The sequence below is a fragment of the Ostrea edulis genome, chromosome 7 (assembly GCF_947568905.1).
Source record: "Ostrea edulis chromosome 7, xbOstEdul1.1, whole genome shotgun sequence".
NCBI classification, from domain to species: domain Eukaryota; kingdom Metazoa; phylum Mollusca; class Bivalvia; order Ostreida; family Ostreidae; genus Ostrea; species Ostrea edulis.
The window spans coordinates 59593891-59614360 of record NC_079170.1 but is presented as its reverse complement, the minus strand read 5'-3'; the positions used below and the strand labels follow the sequence as shown (position 1 = coordinate 59614360).

The following is a 20470-nucleotide window of genomic DNA, read 5'->3' as shown; positions in this document are numbered from 1 at the left end:
ACCCCGCTGAATTCGGACCCATGATTTACAGTTCAGCAGTTAACGCGCTAACCAACTAAGCTACTCAGGTATGCAATGATATTTGAAATGAAAAGACAAATATTGCTAGTGTTTATATTTTTATCCATGGCGATGTATAGTACTTCCTTAAAGAAAACATTTACAACAAAGTATTATCTGTTTATGAAGTCGTTTTAAAAGTTCACCATTTATTTTCTTCTTATTGGTACTTGGGCAGTTGACAGGAAAACAATCTGAAATTATGAATGACCACTGACGTAAAATCCTTTCAGTATTTTTGTTTGCTATCGTAATGTATTCTTCACTTGAGCAATGCATATTTCTGCAGTTATCAGTTTAATCTATCAAAACAAAAGAATTGAAATCTTACCTTGAAAATAAATTGATTTTGGTTGTTTACAGAAATGCTGTATTATTGCAATGCTTTCTATGCATTGTGTTGTATCGATAGACATCGTCATCGTTGTTCTACACAATGGCCGCTTGTGGGAATCCTGAACAATATACTTTTTGACATCTTCTAATTGCATATCGTGATATTTGCATGAAGACTTTATCACGTCTAGAAATATACCTGTATATAAGCATATTGAAATGCATATCAATGCAATGCTATGTTTTTGTTCCTGTTGTTGTTATGCAATAAATTCTCAGGAATAGGTCTCTTCAGTATTAGATGCTATACCTGTATACATAGTGTTTGTTGTGTTATTGCTGATTTCAAAACAAGTATCCTCTAACGTCATGGGACTCTTGGTATCGGTATGAATAAACGAGAAACAACTGTAACATGAGGAGGTTTTATCTTTTTTATAAAACTTAAAATGATAATGTTACTGAAAATACATAATTTGATGATAAGAGTTTTATATGAGGTATTTGATAAAGAACGTACCTCACATTCTTCTGCGTGTGAACACGACGCGGTAGACAAAGAATAAAGGCGATCAACAACACTGCACCTGTTGATTAATACAGCAATGTCATGATAATTGGCATTTTGTCACTTTTTAAAAAAATCACCATGAATAAGTTGCATTTAGAAATGAAGCTTGAATTGTTTATATAGGCAAATGCGTGCAATTTTAAGGTGACTACAAGGACATCAGGCGATTGAAAATTTCTTGTCGAAATCAAATGTATATTTCTACGTTTCATACATTTACCTTTCCATGTCTAAAAATATCACTTGAGTTGGAAACATTTATTCAGATCACATCACCTCAGGGATATCCAGCAGGGTTAAGGTGTCCCGAGTAAAGTTAAAATAATCATCATAAAATGTACCTCGGTGCACTTCATACTATATGACGTCACAATATAAAAGTACGACGTACAGGTCTATAGTTGTATCGCGGGAAAATGTCATAATATTTTCTCGCTATTTATTGCCGTTATCTAGTGTTCAAGCTGTATGTGTTTTAATATGTTTGTCAGATGATCCCCCCCCCCCTAAATTTCTTCAATAATATATGTCTCATATATTTATATATAATATGTGAACGAAAGACTGTAAAGTAATCTTTACATCACTTTGTGACCTTGATATCGCCCCCGATGTGCATAGTCATTTAGAATAAAGAAAACCAATGCATGTACATATCGACTCGTTACAGGTGAAAGATGACGATATTTTATTTCGACCTAGGCATATTCAGAAAGGTAACTAGTTGCAGATTTAGGATTTTGATACGGAAGGTATAATATTTTGCCTCGTTTAGATACGATTTGGATGTGGATGTGGAAAATGCCCAACATTTGAGTTGAGATTATGGAAATTGGTATATTTGAGAGGATATTGTACCGATCCGTATCACTCTTTAAATTTACCATATTAATGTCCACATATCAAGCCCAAGCTGCAAATGATTTGAGTGCATCTTTCACCTGGAACGAGGTGATAAACAACTAAAAGTCTAGCGGATAAAAATAGCTCTACGTCACTTGTATGACGACGTAATAGATAATCAAAGGATTTCCCTACGTGATACGATGTTTGTTAATGTATTGACAAACGATTTTTACTAAAAATATGGGACGCTTGAAAGAATTTTATATGAATATGCTGTTATTTTACTCGGGACACCTTAACCCCGCTGTGTAGGGATACCTATCAAATACTAGTATTAAAGCCCGTCAAGAATAAAGTACTCAGAGTAATGTGTGGGGATATGTGTATACCAATACCTACATGTACAACACACGGAAGGTAAGTCACCCATGGAAACCCTTTATATGCTTTTCCTCTTTGTGGGAAAAGTCAATCGTTTATCCTTCGAGATTCAGTATAATGGACATTCTGGGGGAAAACTTCCTGGTAGTAATATCTATAATTTTGCACGTCAATTTTTATGCAATAATAATTCATTTATACATTGCGTTTCCTTTATTTCCGAATTTTTAATGTCATCGGAAAGAGACAGTTAATTGTTTTTCGATGAAATAGCAAATTGTATTATTATCAACATCAGTTCTATCAGTTAAAAGATATTTCTTTGAAATAATTCAATGACTGTTTTAATACATTGGATGTTTACTTCAAGTATTCAATCAGTAGTATTCAGATATCCAACACGTAATAAAAAGACAACATTTTACAAAAATTATTTTTAAAACATCAAACAATAGTATGCCCTCAGAATTCATAAGCATCTGCTTTTTGAATTTTGATAAAACTAGAATGGCACACATCAGAGCCTTAAACAGAATCACAACCGCATCATGAATTGAATTAATTGATTTGTATAATCTTTCGCGCTGAATATCAGAAATATCTTCTGCAAAATGCCGATAATCCCTGTTAACTTTCAACATCAAAAGGAATGCTGCCCTACTGAGACTTCATAAGAATCCTGTCAGTTTGTTTTATCAAATCATCATTATATGTAAAACTTATACGGTAACAATTTTGATGCACCAAATGCGCATTTCGACAAATACTGTCTCTTCAGTGATGCTCAATCCGAAATATTGGATATGTCACCATAGATATCGAACTGTAAGTCAATATTCTGTGTTTTCCCTTTTCTACTTCGAAGTCCTAAATATAATTCATTACACTACTCTAAACGTTGGGCTCCTCTAAATGTGCTTTGATTATATATATCTTCGTCTGATTCCGTGCCTGACAAGGACTGAGATGATGTATGCAATTGATTCACAAACTCACTAGTCCATGAAAGAAGGGAGTGTTCGATTGGACTTTTGTATAATGGCACTGTTGGATATTTGATTGGGATGGATGCTAGTGTTTCCACACTGTTCAATACATTAATAGGTCAGTGGATCTTTGAGGTGCAATGATTTTTTTTTTACATCAGATAATTAACTTGATAGTGTTGAATAGTTTAGAGAAAACATCCCCTTGTTGGCACGTTAAATTAACGTCACTGTTACGGTAATGCGCATCATTCATAGATCTAACACTTTACCTATAGTTTGCGGAGTCTTGATGTGGCTGAAACATTCTCAAATGGACGTAAAACAATCAAATGTACTGTAAAATAAACACTTATATCTACAAAACACCAATACACAGGCTGTGAAGTGATGTAGACAATATGATACAAATAAAACGTAAAACTTTCTGAATCTGACTTCACATTAGTGAAACAATGGTGTCTTATTTAAAATGTCCATCAAAATTATATATCATGAAGACATAAAGCAAACGGTTTCCGTTCATTCCGTAATGATTGGAACTAAATCGGACGTGGCTGTTAGAAAGCAGTGGCTCTAGCATATAGAAATAATTTAGCGAACAACGTAACTGGTATTTTGAAGAAAAAAAAGTTAATATCGTGATAAGGAAGCTTGTGTTATGTGGTACCGGTCTATAGATGTTATGGATTAAATGACTGTGGGTGGTAATATGTCAGAATGTGTAACGGAACTTAACAAATCTGCATTTTGGGAATGGATTGGCTACTTCAGTTTTCATTGTTAAACACCAATAAGCTTCACCATTAAATTAATTATTTTCCATAGAGAATAGAAATGCACTTCCCTTCCTGTTCGTGACGAAAAATGCACCTAACTGTACATTTTTACTATAAAAATCAGCCGCAGTATAATACTGTTTTTTACTTTGAAGGGTTTACCTGGAAGTGTAAAAAACAAACTATACTTAAAGTTGAATCCCCTTTTACTGATGTTTCTTTTCGAATGCAAAATTCGTAAAAGAAATGCTACATTCCTATTTCCTAAACACCAGTGTCAGAAAGGGAAATATATACAAAAAGTGAAATGTGATGTATTCCACGTCAACAAATACAATATTGATCCGACAATGCGCCAGAGATATAAATCATATTGACCTTTTGATACTAGATACCACAACTAGTACAGCATTAATACTTAAAGCGCATAAAGATATCCTCCACGGATAATTCCGTTTATCTGATCAAGATATAGGGCTCACAGAGGGTGTGACCGGCCGACAGAAGATGCTTACTCCTCCTAGGCACCTGGTCCCACCTCTGGTACAACCAGGGATCCGTGTTTACCCAACTCTCTATTTTGTATTGCTTATAGGAGTTATGAGATTGACCACTGTTCGTTATCGTCACCTTTCATATATGTAAGACTCTTAAGTGCGTTTGTCGCGTTAAAGTGCGATGGTCTGCGCCAAAGTCGGATGGTGCGGAGTTCAGTAACGTTTGTGATGTCATTTCATTTTGATGTCATTTTTAACGTCTCTGATATTTTGGTGAAACAACACACGGTTGATTCAGTCTGTACCACAACACTGTGTCGTTTACAAACCAATGGATTTCGGGGTGTCACACCATCGCACTTTGAAGCATGAGTGTGGACCATCGCATTTTGGCGTGTCACACCATCGGGGTTTGACGCAGACCAACGCACTTTGGCGTTACCATCGCACTTTAGAGCTCTACATATACAGTATATATATATATATATATATATATATATATATATATATATATATATATAACGTGAAAAATTGCCTCAGTGTCCGCTAATCAATAGTCAAATTATTAAATAAAATATGACAACACGTTGTAAAAATATATAGTTTATTACAGTCATTTTCTCACAGTATACTGGACCAGTTATCTGTATGTACAGCGGTACCCAATGGTATAAATTCAGTTTAATATTGATTTACCTCTGACTGCTTAAATGTCTTCGTTTTTTAAATTGCTGTAGGAAATGAATACAGCAAATAGAATAAAACTGCAGACATGCAGACTTCTTTACATCCTCAAATATCAAATATCGGCATACTAAAGTATCAAATTGAGAACATTGTGTAATATCATGCATACACTTTTGTTTCTGCTGGGAATTCAAAATGTGATAAAAGGACTGTGGAGGATAATATCCTGTTTTCGGCACCATAAATCAATGAATGCTTTAATGGGGGCTGTAGCTGTATGTCAGGTACTGTTAGGGGCACAACCATTAAGCAAACACTAATGACCAGAGATGAGGCCAAATAAAAAAAAATATGTGTGATTCCGGTTACCCGACTATCCCTAGTTTTTTTTATCCCCGACCCTAAACTTTTTTTTTACTATTTCCAATATCTGTTACCGTGATTTGCCAAATATAATGCACACTTTTTTCATGATTGATTGTATATAGTTTAACGTCCCTCTCGAGAATATTTCACTCATGTGAGGACGTCACCACTAACGGTGAAAGGCTGCAAAATTTAGGCCTATGCTCGGCGCTTACGGCCTTTGAGCAGGGAGGATCTTTATCGTTCCACAACTGCTGTGACACGGGGCCTTGGTTTTTGCGGTCTCATCCGAATGACAGCCCCATTTAGTCGCCTCTTACGGCAAGCAAGGGGTACTGAGGACCTATTCTAACCCGGATCCACACTTTTTTCAAGATTTTCTTTTATGAGAAGGGTGCATAATATATACCACTATACATATAGGTTTTTGACCCGTTTTCCTTCAGATGAAGCTTGACTGTAAGTTTATCCATAGCCAATATATAGATACCGCTAAAATGCTAAGCTGTAAACACTTACTACAGGCCATCTAACATTAGACAGAAATTGACTTAGAACTAAAGAGTGCATACATAAACAATAGTGCAAATTTCAGGTTGTTTGAATATACTGAGCGAACACTCTCCTTATTTTTTAAAGGGTTGGATAGATTTAAAAACTTTCAAGGGCTTGAAAACCGTACTCTGGTTGAAATATCCATCTATCTATCTATCTATCTATCTATATTGTCAAAACTAGGGTGATCCCTACTAATATTGATAGTCCATGTTTGCCCAACTATCTATTTTGTATTGCTTGTAGGAGTTATGAGATTGATCACTGTTCGTTATCTTCACCTTGCATAATAGTACACATATGTCGTCAGTAAACCACGTGGAAGGGGCATATTTGCAATATTAGGTTAGTAAGAGGCACAATATCGTTGTATATAGTAATGATTTCAGCCAATGAAACTCCAAGAATTTTATCAGAGGCAGGATAGTATCATAAAAAAACCTTTAGCTATTGATCTTGATTATAGTGTTTTATTTTGGTAGTTTTGAAGATATAAGATATTATGCCTCTTCTTACAAAGCGCCTTAGAGTAATGTGTTTTATATAAGGCGCTAAATGAAAAGCGGATATAACGAACAATCTCATAACTCCTCTAAGCAATACAAAATAGAGAGTTGTGCAAACACATACCCCTGGACATATCAGAGGTGGGATCAGGTGCCTAGGAGGAGTAAGCATTTCCTGTCGACCAGTCACACCCGCCCTATATCTTGATCAAATACACGGAATTATCCGTAGTAAAAATCAGTGTGTCATTCTATTCGTAGTCAAAATCAGTGTGCCAAGAACGGCCTCACAATCGGTATGAAACAAGTCAGACAGTAATTGACCCAATGATAGGTTTCACAGTACCCGCAACGTTATTCTTGACATTCCTATCGTGCGTGTATCCTATCTTACCCTGCTTGTATCCTATCTTATCGTGTTTTGCGTTTATTAGAATTTCCGTTTTCTGTCGTATTTTGCGATTTTCAGGTCTATCGTGTTTTGCGTGTTTCAGCTTTTCCGTTTATTGTGAAAATCGTTGATCGTGTAGCTTCGGAAACTCTCGGGATCGTATATTAAATACAATGGAAAAAGTACGATACTCTCCGAAGGCTTTATTCGTTTTGTTAAAGAAGCTATTTTTAGGAATCGTGGAAATACATTACATTTCAAGGAGAACATGAAGCTGGCAATTTTAAGGCAGAAGAAGAGCTACTTGTCTGTCCAGAGAGGATGAAAATTTATCACAATATCATTCTAAGAAGTCTGGAAAGTAGGCAGTTGTTTGCCGAGCAAACCTAGGACAGTAAATCTGAAGTTCATGAACAGTTGCTTGTCTAGAAACCATTATTTGTAATTAACTCTAATAGAGGAATAGGAAGTTCCGATTTAAAAACAATCAGTCAATTGCATTGTTTATAATATATCTTTTGATAATGGCTGTTTTTCTTCCGATTTTTTCCATCTGTACCAACTACTGAACTTGTGCTCGTCCTTGAATCTGATTCCGTGTATCATCCGTGTTTTGATAGCAAACATTCTCAGGGACATTGCAATTCACAGTTTTAAAAGGGTGTTGCATCTCCCGAAAGTCTGCTGAACTGATCACGACTCAGCTGTCATCGTTGGGTTTTTTTCTTGTACATACACCTATACCATGTGCCAATAGTCGTACGGATAGATACTGGAAATTTCTTACATGGGTTGTACATACATTTTTTTGTTTGCCGGTTTTGATGATTATTTGATTTTCTTTTTACATACTAAACACAAAACCTTTGAAGCGTTTCAAAAGTGCGAATTGATAAAAAGCCGGGTTTTCTTTATTCTTTTTTAAATTATTTATTAATGTTTTGTTATTAAGATATCAATTTCAATAAATGTGTTCCAATTACTTATGACTTATAGTGTAGGAATGTTTATCGTATGAAGATAGATACAGCCGTGGATTAAAGAAATTATCTACATTTTTTTCCATGTGCAAATTTAGAATATCCCATTGTAATGCCATAACATTATGCCATCGATATTCAAATATTTCCAATCATTTCAAAGAAATTCCAACATACACATGAAATGCCATATTTGAATTTTATATTGCAAGTCTAGAGAAAATTTTACGACGACAGAGACGAGGTTGGAATGTGCTTTTGGCTAAAGTACTTGCATGTAAAATGGATAATATGGTTACGCTCCTTTAAGCATACTCCCACGACTATTGATGACACAGAAATAGAGACGGAGAGAGAGAGAGAGAGAGAGAGAGAGAGAGAGAGAGAGAGAGAGAATTATCCAGTTCTGAAAATTTTAACCGTTTGTATTTTGCTTTAAAACTCACCCAACATACTTCCCTCCCCTCTCTCTCTCTCTCTCTCTCTCTCTCTCTCTCTACAAATCAATCAAATATTGTTGGAGTTGTAATTTCACACCCCTGTAGATCCACCTAGTCGTATCAATTTACATATACTTGTATCGGAGGGAAGCGAACTAGTTTCGATGATTAATGTACGAAGTAAAAAAGGGGTTGTAACAAAAGTGGGAAAGGCAGCTAAGTCGTTGATTGATATACGTTTTGCAAAAGGGGTAGGGGCTTCATCATACACACCCCGGTTCCGAAACCTACATTACACAGTCAACAGAATTAAAAAAGAATGCAGTATTTTAAAACAAACAACGGACGGATGCTCCAGTTTTCACTGTAGTGATTGTAGTCTGCAAGTTTTGCTGCACTTTAAAACTTCATATATAAATTCCTCAAAATCGCCAACTCAAATTCAATTTCCTACGCTTGTGCGGATCTTTATCTACATGCAGTATATGCGAAAACAAATAAAATATCCGTTTGCCTTCAAATTAATAAATGCGTTTCCAACTTACGGTATTTCCACTGGTAAGAATTAATTTGTTAATGTTTATATGCTTCGGTGTACGATGAAGAATTCCATTCTACTAGTGGTGAAAATTTCATGTTGAAGTCAGTCAATGCTCATATTCAATTCAACTTTTCAGTTGCGACTGAAGAAAGAATTAATGATCTTTGCAAACAACACTGTTGAATACAACAATTGCACACAAAATATTGGCATTATGTATGCAAACACATACATTACCTTCCAATTAGCTTTTGGATATACGTGTTACGTATGTAATGTGTATTGAAATCCTTTAATATTATTAACAACATAATGTTATTATGTTGAACCAATCAAAATTTCGTTCTGTCTAAATTGTTTCTTCAACTACATTTCTATGAGGTTTTCCGTTTATCGCGCTTTGCGTTTCTATCATGAAGATCGTTTATCAGATTTTGCGTTTATCGTGAAGATCGTTTATCGTGTTTTGCGTTTATCAGGTTGATCAGGTTTACTGTTATCATATCGTATCACGCTTGTGTGATGAAACTATTGTAGAGTGAATCGAAACATACTTTATGATAGACCAATCAGATGGTGTAATTTTTATCGAATCAGCATTGTTTAGCCATCCAATCATAATCTTAAGTAGCCAATCATTGTTGATCAACCTAAGACCAAAGGGTATAAATAGAACCGTCCTGTCATCTTCAGTTAGTCTGTTGGTACTCGAACTCGATTGAGGTCTTTTGACTGGTAGTATTGAGTTGGTATTCAGGACAAGCAACAGAATTGTTAGCTAGGCCACTCAGTTCCTACGCTTTGTCCTTTGTGACTTTAGAATTGTGTCTTAGTGACTTGTATCAGGGATAGTGTCTCGGTGACTTCCCCAGGTGATAGGACAGTAGAGAGCTTAGATTAGGTGGCTGCAGACTGTCGGAAAACAACAGAATTATTTGTTATACCACTCAGTCCGTAACTACTTAAGTTATACATGTATTTGTGATTTCTCGGACCACTCCATCTTGTCCATGAGGGTAAGGATTTTAGAGAGAAAAAATTACCATCACACAAACAATCCAACATTAAGCAGCCCTTTTCGTAGACAACGAGAAGATCACTGGATCAGGACCCTAGGCACTGCATTTCCATATGGATGAAATGATAATGTATATGATGTGGGAAATTTGACTAGTCCACAAGGAAATAATGTCAATGTGATGAGACTCTTTCCCCATACCCAAAGACGGAAACGCAGTCATGGCCATCGTTCATATAAAAGACCAAGTATAAATGATGTCACGTTTGATTCACTTTTGCCTTACGTCATATTCGTACAAAACTTTACTCTATTCCATTTAGAGTTTTATACACGTTATTTGAAGAAGCTATGGCTAGTCTATACTTGGATTTTTCAACACCTGCATATAGACTGAACTCTGTGATTATGGATGTTGCCTACCACAGGCTCTATAAACCAGCACGGACCATGGATGATATTCCTTCCAAATCATGCCGCCAGTTCCTTAAGCTCAAATTTACAAACAAAGGACTAGATGCCGTCAACATAAGCAACATTTTTCGTCATAAAAGGGTTCAGTCGTGTATTCCAACTTATTTTAAGTTCAAGTCTACACCCTGTATTTCCTACAGCTACACTTCTACTATTGCATCCAAACTTTTTAATTATAAACAAACTTTGCAGTGCCTAGATATAGACCATCTTATACGTAATCCAACAACATGTTCTTGTTCTTCATCTTCTTTCAACTATAGTCCAGCTGGACATGTCATTACTGGTGGTGTTGATATAGTTGAAAATGAGGACCCCAAATCACTTATTCTAAAAGGTCCTAAATACAGAGAACCTCGGTCTTTTAATTGGCGACAGAACATCATCTCTATTATGAATTCTGTCAGATTATGCCAGACGATGGGCTAAATATGAAAAAAGAAGAACTTGATACATTGTCAGAATGGGTTAAAAGCATAAGAGGGATATTAAAATCCCGCATTAGACATATGAAAACACAAGTACGTACCATCTATCCTTCTGTGTTTAGTAAACCAGAAGTGATAAAAGAATTAAATATGTTACATGAGGAATATGTTTTGGTTCCAGCTGACAAAGCTAGTGAACAACATTGTCTTTGTTTGTAAGGCCCATTTTTACAACTGTATTTTAAACGGACTTGGCATTAATTCCACTTTTGGTAATCATACTTATACTCCAACTGCTCTTTCAAAAAATGAAATTCTTCAAAACCATGCTTCAGTTTTAGACACATTTGATATTGAAGTCAATGGGTGGAATGAATATGAGTCACCGTACCTATACTGGATTCCTAAACTATATAAAAACCCTTACAAACAAAGATATATTGCTGGATCCAGTAAGTGCTCTACCAAGCCCCTATCTTTGCTCCTCACGAAAATATTAACAGCTGTGAAGGAGAAACTTCAAACTTACTGTGCGACTTCATATGCCAGAAGTGGTGTTAATCAAAAGTGGATTCTAAAAAATTCTAAAGAACTTTTAGTAAACTTGAAATCGCAGAATTTTTCCCAAATCAATAACATTAAAACCTATGTATTTTCAACACTATACAAGACCATTCCTCACGATAAATTAAAGACTATACTTTTTGACATCATAGACAGTTGCTTCTTCAACAAAAACCGAAACGGAAATATTCATATCTAATGATCAGTCATTCAAAAACTTACTTTGTTAAACACCACTCTGATTCCACGCACAAGTACTCTGAAGTTGAAATAAAAAATATGCTAGAGTTCCTCATTAACAATATCTTCGTGGTCTTTGGTGATCAGGTCTTCCAACAGTCTGTTGGAATTCCTATGGGCACGAATTGTGCTCCTTTGTTAGCTGACCTGTTTTTATATTCATATGAAGTAGAATTTATTCAAAAACTTCTACGCGAGAAGAAAATATCTCTCGCTGTGGCCTTCAATTCGACATTTAGATATATCGATGACGTTTTGTCTATTAACAATGATAGCTTTCATTCATATGTCGATTTGATATATCCCTGTGAGCTTGAAATAAAGGGCACCACAGAGTCGTCCACTTCTGTTTCATACTTAGATATTTTATTGAAAGTAGACATTAACGGCAAACTGACAACTCAACTGTATGGTGGGATGATTTCAGTTTCTCCATCGTCAACTTCCCATATTTATGTAGCAATATTCCCTGATAACCTGCATATGGGTGTTTATATATATCAACTGATTCGATATGCAAGAGCTTATTCTGCGTATAGTCAGTTTTTAAATCGAGGTAAGCTACTGACAAACAAGTTGATGGTACAGGGGTTTTAACAGTCTCGATTGAAGTCAGCATTTCGCAAATTCTATGGTCGTTATAACGATCTAGTTCGTCAATACAACTTCGCATTGGGTCAAATGCTGTCTGACGTGTTTCATACCTATTGTTAAGCCGTTCTTGGCACACTGATTTTGACTGCGGATAACTCCGTTTACCTGGTCAGGATATAGGGCTCACGGTTGGTGTGACCGGTCAACAGGGGATGCTTACTCCTCCTAGGCACCTGATATCACCTCTGGTGTGTCCAGGGGTCCATGTTTGCCCAACAATCTATTTTGTATTGATTGTAGGAGTTATGAGATTGATCCCTGTTCGTTATCTTCACATTGCATTGATTAGTCTGATTATTTTTTACTATTAGCTCATGGTTTGTTTAATGATCATCCAAGTAGGAACAAGAAAAATATTATTCCGGGCTTTAGTCAGTTAGACTATCCTGGTTTATTTATTAACGTTAATGTTATTGTTCCTGTTCGTCTGCAACGAAGATAGATACGTGACAGTAAGTGTATTATAATTGAACTTAATTTCTAGGAAGGAAAACTAAGCGAACTCATATCATTTTCTAAATCTAAGCGTTTAAAAAGTCATATGTTTTGATGTTTTTTATTTGAGAAAAGCTTTGCTATTTCAAGTTTACTAAATGTTCTTTAGAATATTTTAGAATCCACATTTGATTTATACCGTTTCTGGCATAGGTAGTGGAATTAATGCCAATTTCGTTTCAAATACTGTTGTAATAATGAGCCTTACAAACAAAACACAGTGTTCTTACAAGCTTTGTAAGCTGGAATCAAAACATATTCCTTATGTAACCTATCTAATTCTTTTATCACTTCTGGTTTACTAAACACAGACGGATAGATGGTATGTACGTTTGTTTTCATGTGTCTAATGAGGGACTTTCATATTCCTCTTATACTTTTAATCTATTCTGACAATGTATCAAGTTCTTTTTTTATATTTAGCCGATCGTCTGGCATAGTCTTCGTCAGAATTCACAAAAGAGACGAATTTCTGTCGCCAATTGAAAGATTGAGGTTCTTTGTATTTAGGACCTTTTAAAATGAGTGATTTGAAGTCCTCATCTTCAACTATATCAACATCACCAGTAATGACATGTCCAACTGGACTAAAGTAGTTATGTGAACTCCTCAATCTTTTCACATACATGACGTGTTTCATACCAATTGTTAGGCCGCTTTTTGGAACACTGATTCTGACAACGGATTACTCTGTTTATCTCATCAAGATATAGGTCTCACGGTGGATTTGACCGGTCGACAGGGGATACTTACTTCTCCTAAGTACCTGATTTCACCTCTGGTATATCTAGGGATCCGTGTTTGAAAACTCTTAATTTGTAGTCTTTATAGAAGTTATGAGTTGTTATCTCCACCTTTTCATACATAGAATGAAATGTTATTCCATCAGTGTGTTGGATATATAAAGCGAGAAATGAGATAAATATTTAATGCATTGTCAAAATATAAAGACATATCAAACCAATATTGTACATAAAAGATTGAGCATCAACAAAACAAAATCAAATAAAAGATAAAATGAAATACAAACTACATCTACTTATGTGGTAGTGTCCATGAATACCTGTGTATCCATTTACACTACTGGATGGAAAATGTACGGACATTGTCATTTTTTGCTGATAATCACTGTTATTGTGTTGTGAATACTGATAAGTTCTGAAAATTACTGATATTTTTACTGCCAACATTTATTAATACATGAAAACTGTGTAATGTATCACATATGTGGTGCATGTGATACATTACACAATTATCATACATGAATGAATTACCGTCAACTCAGATGGCATAATGAATCAGTGAGAGGATTTCTCTGTTTCGTAACATTCGTTATTGAAATTGTATACTATTCCATTTGAGAATCATCACTATTTGAATCAACTGACTGATCATGAATGTCCTGATCGCTGTCTGTGTATGTAAACATTTTCTCGGCATCACAACCCTCCTCCTTCTGAAGAGTGTGGTACACCTGAGGTGAATCTTCTAAGGTGACTTTTACTTCTTGCAATTTTTCCACTGTATCATCAAACAAATAAATTGATTCAGGTTTGTCATTTTGAATTCCTTTGAGATGACTCATTTGGACAGGACTTTCGTATGTTGAATAGTGTTTACTCTTAGTATTCAGAACTGTTTCTGACTTCTTGTAGCTTTCTGGATATTTCGCAACTCTCGTTACACAACTGAAAACGTCCAGATTCCTAGAATTGTCCTTATAATCCCTGTTCAAGATGTGATAAACCTGAGCTTTCTCACCATTCACTGATTCTTTAGATCCCCTTTCCGCATTCTTTGGTGATAGTTGTGATGATATACTTCCGTTCTCATACACACTTGAACTACTTTTTGGACTTTCACTATAACGCTGCTAGGGTTGATCGTCAGATAATGCATTGCTGACGCTCTGTACAATAGCTTTAGCTTTTGAGTGACCCTGTGGGATTATTTTATCATAACATATGTAGTATGTATACATTGCACAATCTCACTTATATATTAGTAGTGCAAAGCAATGAACATAAAAGTCTAACCATGCATAAAATGAGTAACTTTGGTAAAAGCAATTTTCTTTCCAAAATATATATCTATTTCTTATTCTTCCTCTTCAGAATTATTCACAGTTCCTTTTGATAGTAAAGGTTTGTGTGGAAAATCAATTTAGAATGGAATAGTATTACTAAATGACCAGTAACTAACCCGGATGTTGGCGATGTCGTGAAATACAGGATCTCTCTCTTTGGAGTGAATCGATGTTTTCCGTTCCGTCTCAGTTAATAGAACATTTTAAGTGGAAACGGATACATCGCCCACATTTCTGGAAAATAGAAAACAATAAATACGGTATATTTCGTTCATAAGATCTAGCATCCTGAGAGAGAGAGAGAGAGAGAGAGAGAGAGAGAGAGAGAGAGAGAGAGAGAGAGAGTGAGTGAGTGTGTGTGTGTGTGTGTGTGTGTGTGTTCAAATATATTCTACCGTATAACAGGTATTTTCTGGGGTTGTCATTTTTTTACGGATAGGATATATTCACAAAAGATTACAATCGCAAAATATATGTACATGCATATAGCTACATGTAGATTTAATGCAACCACAGAAACTGGAAACGCAGAATATAAGTAACTGTTAAGTACAGATCAAATAGCAAATATTTACAACCGCAGAAAATACCTGTCATACAGAAATTTGTTTTAAAAGTTTTTAAAGACAGAATATATTGTATAGTTCACTTCATGGTGTGTAAATGGATGTGGAGTACCACGTAAATAAAACTCAGACCTGTAGTTTCGTTTACATTTGTTCACGAAGAGGCATACAATGGATGTGGATAGGATTCCAACAAGCAATCCGCCACCCGCACTTCCAATGGCGAAAAACATACACTTCTTTTGTCTGGATGGTTCTGTGTTATCTATTATTAGAAGAGAATCAAGAATTATTTCTATCCTAAAGTTAAGCCTCAATCAATGATAATGGATACATCCAAATTATGTACTTTTACAATATCATTTTTTTTAAAACTCGAATAAGGTCCCATCATCGCATCCATGAAATCCTAACAAATCACCTTGAATTTCAGAGAGAACAACAATTGACGTTAAATACAAATGTTCGTAAGTGTATCCAGTATCAGCGCCCTGTTACAAACAGTATACACTGTCATAAGAAAGTCCTGTACTTAGATTTAGTATAAGAATAACTTGCACTATCTACTTTGACAAGAAAGATCAAATAGAGGAAAAAACAATGCATTAACTGTGAGGTATTGACAAGATACATTCAGAAAATCATGTATATCTTCTCGTTAAATTGTACTAATAACTTTTTTTTAAATACAATCGTTACTATGATAATAGAGATATGTTATTTTTCTACTACTTAATTGCAACGCTCAATGCAGTTAATTAAAGCAATGATATGATACATGAAAAGAGCTTGTTAATTTCTAGGAAAGCTGACAATACCGAATGCATTATGTATCTGGAAAAGAATCACAAAGCCAATATAACCCATTACATTAGTAATGAAATAAATTCGCCATTCTTATAACTATCAAATCCTTCAAGAAAATACAAGAATTCATATCATTTAGAGGACTTGTATCTATGCCAGAAATTGAAGGCATTGGATGTTATATATCAATCATGAAGGATAGGTTTCCAATTCCTCTCCTGTGGCTTGCTGCATTGCCACTTTGTAGCATGCAGATTTACGTACCTTTATCTGTGGATTAGCTGACTGGATATGGTTCACTCAGTTTATTCCATAACAATACGTTCTTATACATGCTGGGAAGTTGTTTTTTTTATCAAAATGATGTTATTTAATTATTGAAACATTATGAGTAGAATACCAAGTCAACTATTTAGTTATCTAGTTTAGTAGCTACAGTGTCAATTTATATATTTTGGTAAGTAGCTGTATATAAAACCGAAGTTTATCCATATTTCCATGACTACGTTCCCAGACATAAAGCTTACAAAACGCCCACAACATATATTTCCAATTTTCCCAGACCACCTCATTACATATATATGCTGATGTTTATTGATCCGTACCATTATTTGGAATCCCTCTCTTCATTTCTCCCGTAGAGCAGTTGTCTAGTTTACATTGTTTCATGTTGCAATACGATGTAGGAATTTCGTAAACGTTTTGTCCAATATCGACCATCTTTGGCTCGGGAAATCCGGACATAATTATCGCTTCAGTCTCTATAAACATGATAAGTTCATCTTTTAAGAACTTATGGCTTTTAAAGAAAACATTAGATGAACGTATTTTCTACTTATGAGACGGTTTTAAAAGTTCAACATTAATTTTGTTCTCACTGGTACTTCGGCAGTTGACAGGAAAACAATCTGAAATTATCAATAAATCTTTGACGTAAGATCATATTAATATATTTTTTTTATGTTTTCTTCATTTAAGCCATACAAATGTATGCAATTGAACAAAAGGATTGAAGTCTTACCTTGAAAATAAATTGATTTTGGTTGTTTGCAGATATGCTGTAATTTATAAATGATTTCTTTGCATTGTGTTGTATCGATGGACATCGTTATCATTGTTCTACACAATGACCGCTGGTGGGAGTCCTGAACAATATACTTTTTGATTTCTTCCAATTGCGTGTCTTTGTATATGCATGATGACTTCCCCATGTATACAAATATAACTGTAAATAAGCATATTCAAATGCTTATCAAAGCAATGGTATGTTTTGTTCATGTTGTCATGCAATGTATTCTCAGTAACTATTAATATCTTTATCATAAGTATGACATACCTGTGTACATAGTGTTTACTTTCCTATTGCTGATTTGAAAACAATTATCCTCTAACGTCATGGGGATATTGTTATCGGTATGAATAAACGAGAAACAACTGAAATATTGCAATTGTATTGCTATTATAGCTATTGTCTACATTACAAAGCAGATGTATGAAACAGTGTTCTTTAAAACAAAAAAGACTATGCTCTCTTGGAGGAATTTATTTTTTAATATAATAATTTGTTATTATAAGTATCGAAAAAGCATAATGCAATCTTTTGATATACATATAGTACTTACCTTACATGATTCTGTGTGTGAACAGGAAGTGCCAGACAAACAATGAAGACGATCAGTAACAATACACCTGTTGAATTAGTTAGCAATGTGCTGTTCATATTATTCCGAATACGCTAATTGATGAAGTATGCGTGGAAAATTGAATCCGCGTTTTCCCAACTCTCTATTTTGTATTGTTTATAGGGGGTATGGGAGTGATTACTATTCGTTAATTCACCTTTCATACCGTAGTTACAGTCCAATTCATTATATAGATCTGATCCTTAGACGAATATGACTCCAGTCTTTGGCACACTATTTTTCTTTTTAGTTCTTAGAAGTCTATTGTTATATCGGATTTCCAATATTTCGGCTTGAACATCACTGAAGAAACATTATTTGTCTAAATGCGCATCTGGTGCCTCAAAATTAGTATCTTTTTACATTTTTAAAATTGCCAGTGGCACTATCCAATGTTAAGTGAATGATGACAGTGTTGATATATCAACCCATGTAGAAATATTAGTTATACGTATCGGCACTACGTATTATATTTTTCAATTTATCATTTCATCAGGTGAATATATACTACCTATAATATTGCTATATGACAGGTTAAAATGAAACAAGAGTAATGCGTAATGATGTGAATATCTATACTTACGATACACAGAGGAGGTCCTCTCCATGGATAGCATTGATAAAAATACACTCTCACAACGAAACATTTAACGGTTTATCAACCGAGTGGTAGATGTAAATTTCAAATACTGACAAAATTTGTTCATTGAAGTGGCTTTAATTTCATGTCGTATTTGAATTTCCTGGTAATGACTTTCATCATACTAACTGCAACTTAATTTTTGTAATAGATGTTATTTTCTTTGTTTAGGGTGATTCCCTATATTTGTGAAAAGAACGCATTTCTATGTAGTAAAGTTATTTTCCAAAAACGCCGTGATAAAATGTATTGAATTGATACCAGTATTCCAATATTATTAGCTAGCTGTGCATAGTTTTACTTACAAAATCCTAAACATAATAATTAAACATTCTTGATGGATATCCTTCAATCAATGAGAACTAATTGATGTACTAAGACGTTCGTAGCTTCAATTCCTAAACCGTTTATCATTTTATACAACAAGAGCACTGCCTTACAATAAAACAATGATCAGATAATATGTATACTATATGTATACTAAATATATGCTTTGTAAATGATATGTTGATTTTTCACTCATTGAGGCGTAATGGATTTTAGCAGACCATTATATGTAACATAATTGGTTCTCCTATACATTAAGTATGCAGTTCCCCTGAACTTCGTGGGAAAGAAAGTAGAGTTGTAAATAGACATCCTATTGTATATGTGCATTAATGAAATAATAATGATCACGTTGAATTTAATTGCTTTGTCTTGGTCTAAAGAGTTACAGGAAGTATACATACTTTGATGGAGAAAGAACCACATTCTGCATGTAACGATATTTAATTCAGATTCCATTTGGATGATGGGGGATGTTAAATCATGGAAAACATATTTTATTCCTAAATATAGAAACTTTGAAATCATCAATCAAAAAAAAGATTATATACTATGAAATATAGCATTTTCATTGTCATTCATCTTGGGCTTATACGAGTTTGTTTATAAAGTAAACCGGAAATTAAACAATAATGAACACGAAGGCATGTTTTGCTTTTTCCGAAATCAACTTTTCATTTCCTATACACAGTAAAATATAATTTATATCCTTCGTAATCATATACTAATCTTGGTTACAAAAGATGCCATAAAGTGTCTTTGAAAGTTGTATACTAAGAGTGACGTAAATTTAAGACAGAAATTACAATGTTTTACTGGTGCACTTCATCATGGCCAAATTATCTTGGTTTAGAGTTTCGATATGGTACATTGTCAGAAATAATCTTTGTGTCAAGTATAACCTTCGAACATTTATTCATTATTGTGTAGCAGCTAGGCCAGTGATCATGGAATGCACTTTTTCATACCCCTACCCCTAAAGATGTCATTGACACTAACTATATTGACGTCTTGAGGTTGAAGTTCAGAAGTAAGATTTTCAAAGACTACGTCACCGGCATTGGTGACATCTCCATATGAGTGAAATATTCTCGAGAGGGACGTTAAACAATATACAATCAATCAGTCAATCAATAAAGACTACGTCATTTTTAGAGATTTAGTTCTACCACTAGGTCAGTGACGATTAAATTCACAGTTTGTGTTTCCCTTTTTCCTAGGATCTTTTCAACTCTAAATTTATTAACAAGTTGTCAAGTAGTTTGGAAAAAGAATTAAGAATGTTTCGAAGTTTACGACACGTGACCTACAATGCACCTTAACTGACAAACAGGTACATGTATATTCAAGTAACCTAATAGTGGTAAGTCATATTTTCTCCCTATCATACATTGAATCATGTGAGTCTGACTTGTCTTTAATTATTTGAAAGTGATTGAGTTCATATCATAAAATACGAAATAGACTTATTGAGATGATAACAGAGAGTGGGGAGTCACGTTCGTGGCAGTGCATTAATTATCAATGTACTTTTAAATAAATTTAACATAATTACGCGCATCTTTAT

The 20470-nt window shown here is 34.5% G+C and overlaps 1 protein-coding gene across 1 annotated transcript in view; it reads right to left on the bottom strand.

Annotated features, from left to right (window-relative positions):
* LOC130048285 (uncharacterized) overlaps positions 1 to 20196 on the bottom strand; it is a 39816-nt gene extending 19620 nt beyond the window's left edge. The window contains exons 1-3 of the mRNA XM_056144869.1: positions 18520 to 20196; positions 17877 to 17943; positions 17591 to 17688 (exon numbers count right to left, since the gene is read on the bottom strand). Coding sequence (XP_056000844.1) covers positions 17591 to 17688; positions 17877 to 17943; positions 18520 to 18583 — 229 coding nt within the window. The 5' untranslated portion in view covers positions 18584 to 20196. The remainder of the gene's footprint in view (positions 1 to 17590; positions 17689 to 17876; positions 17944 to 18519) is intronic.
* Between the last annotated feature and the right edge of the window lie 274 nt (positions 20197 to 20470).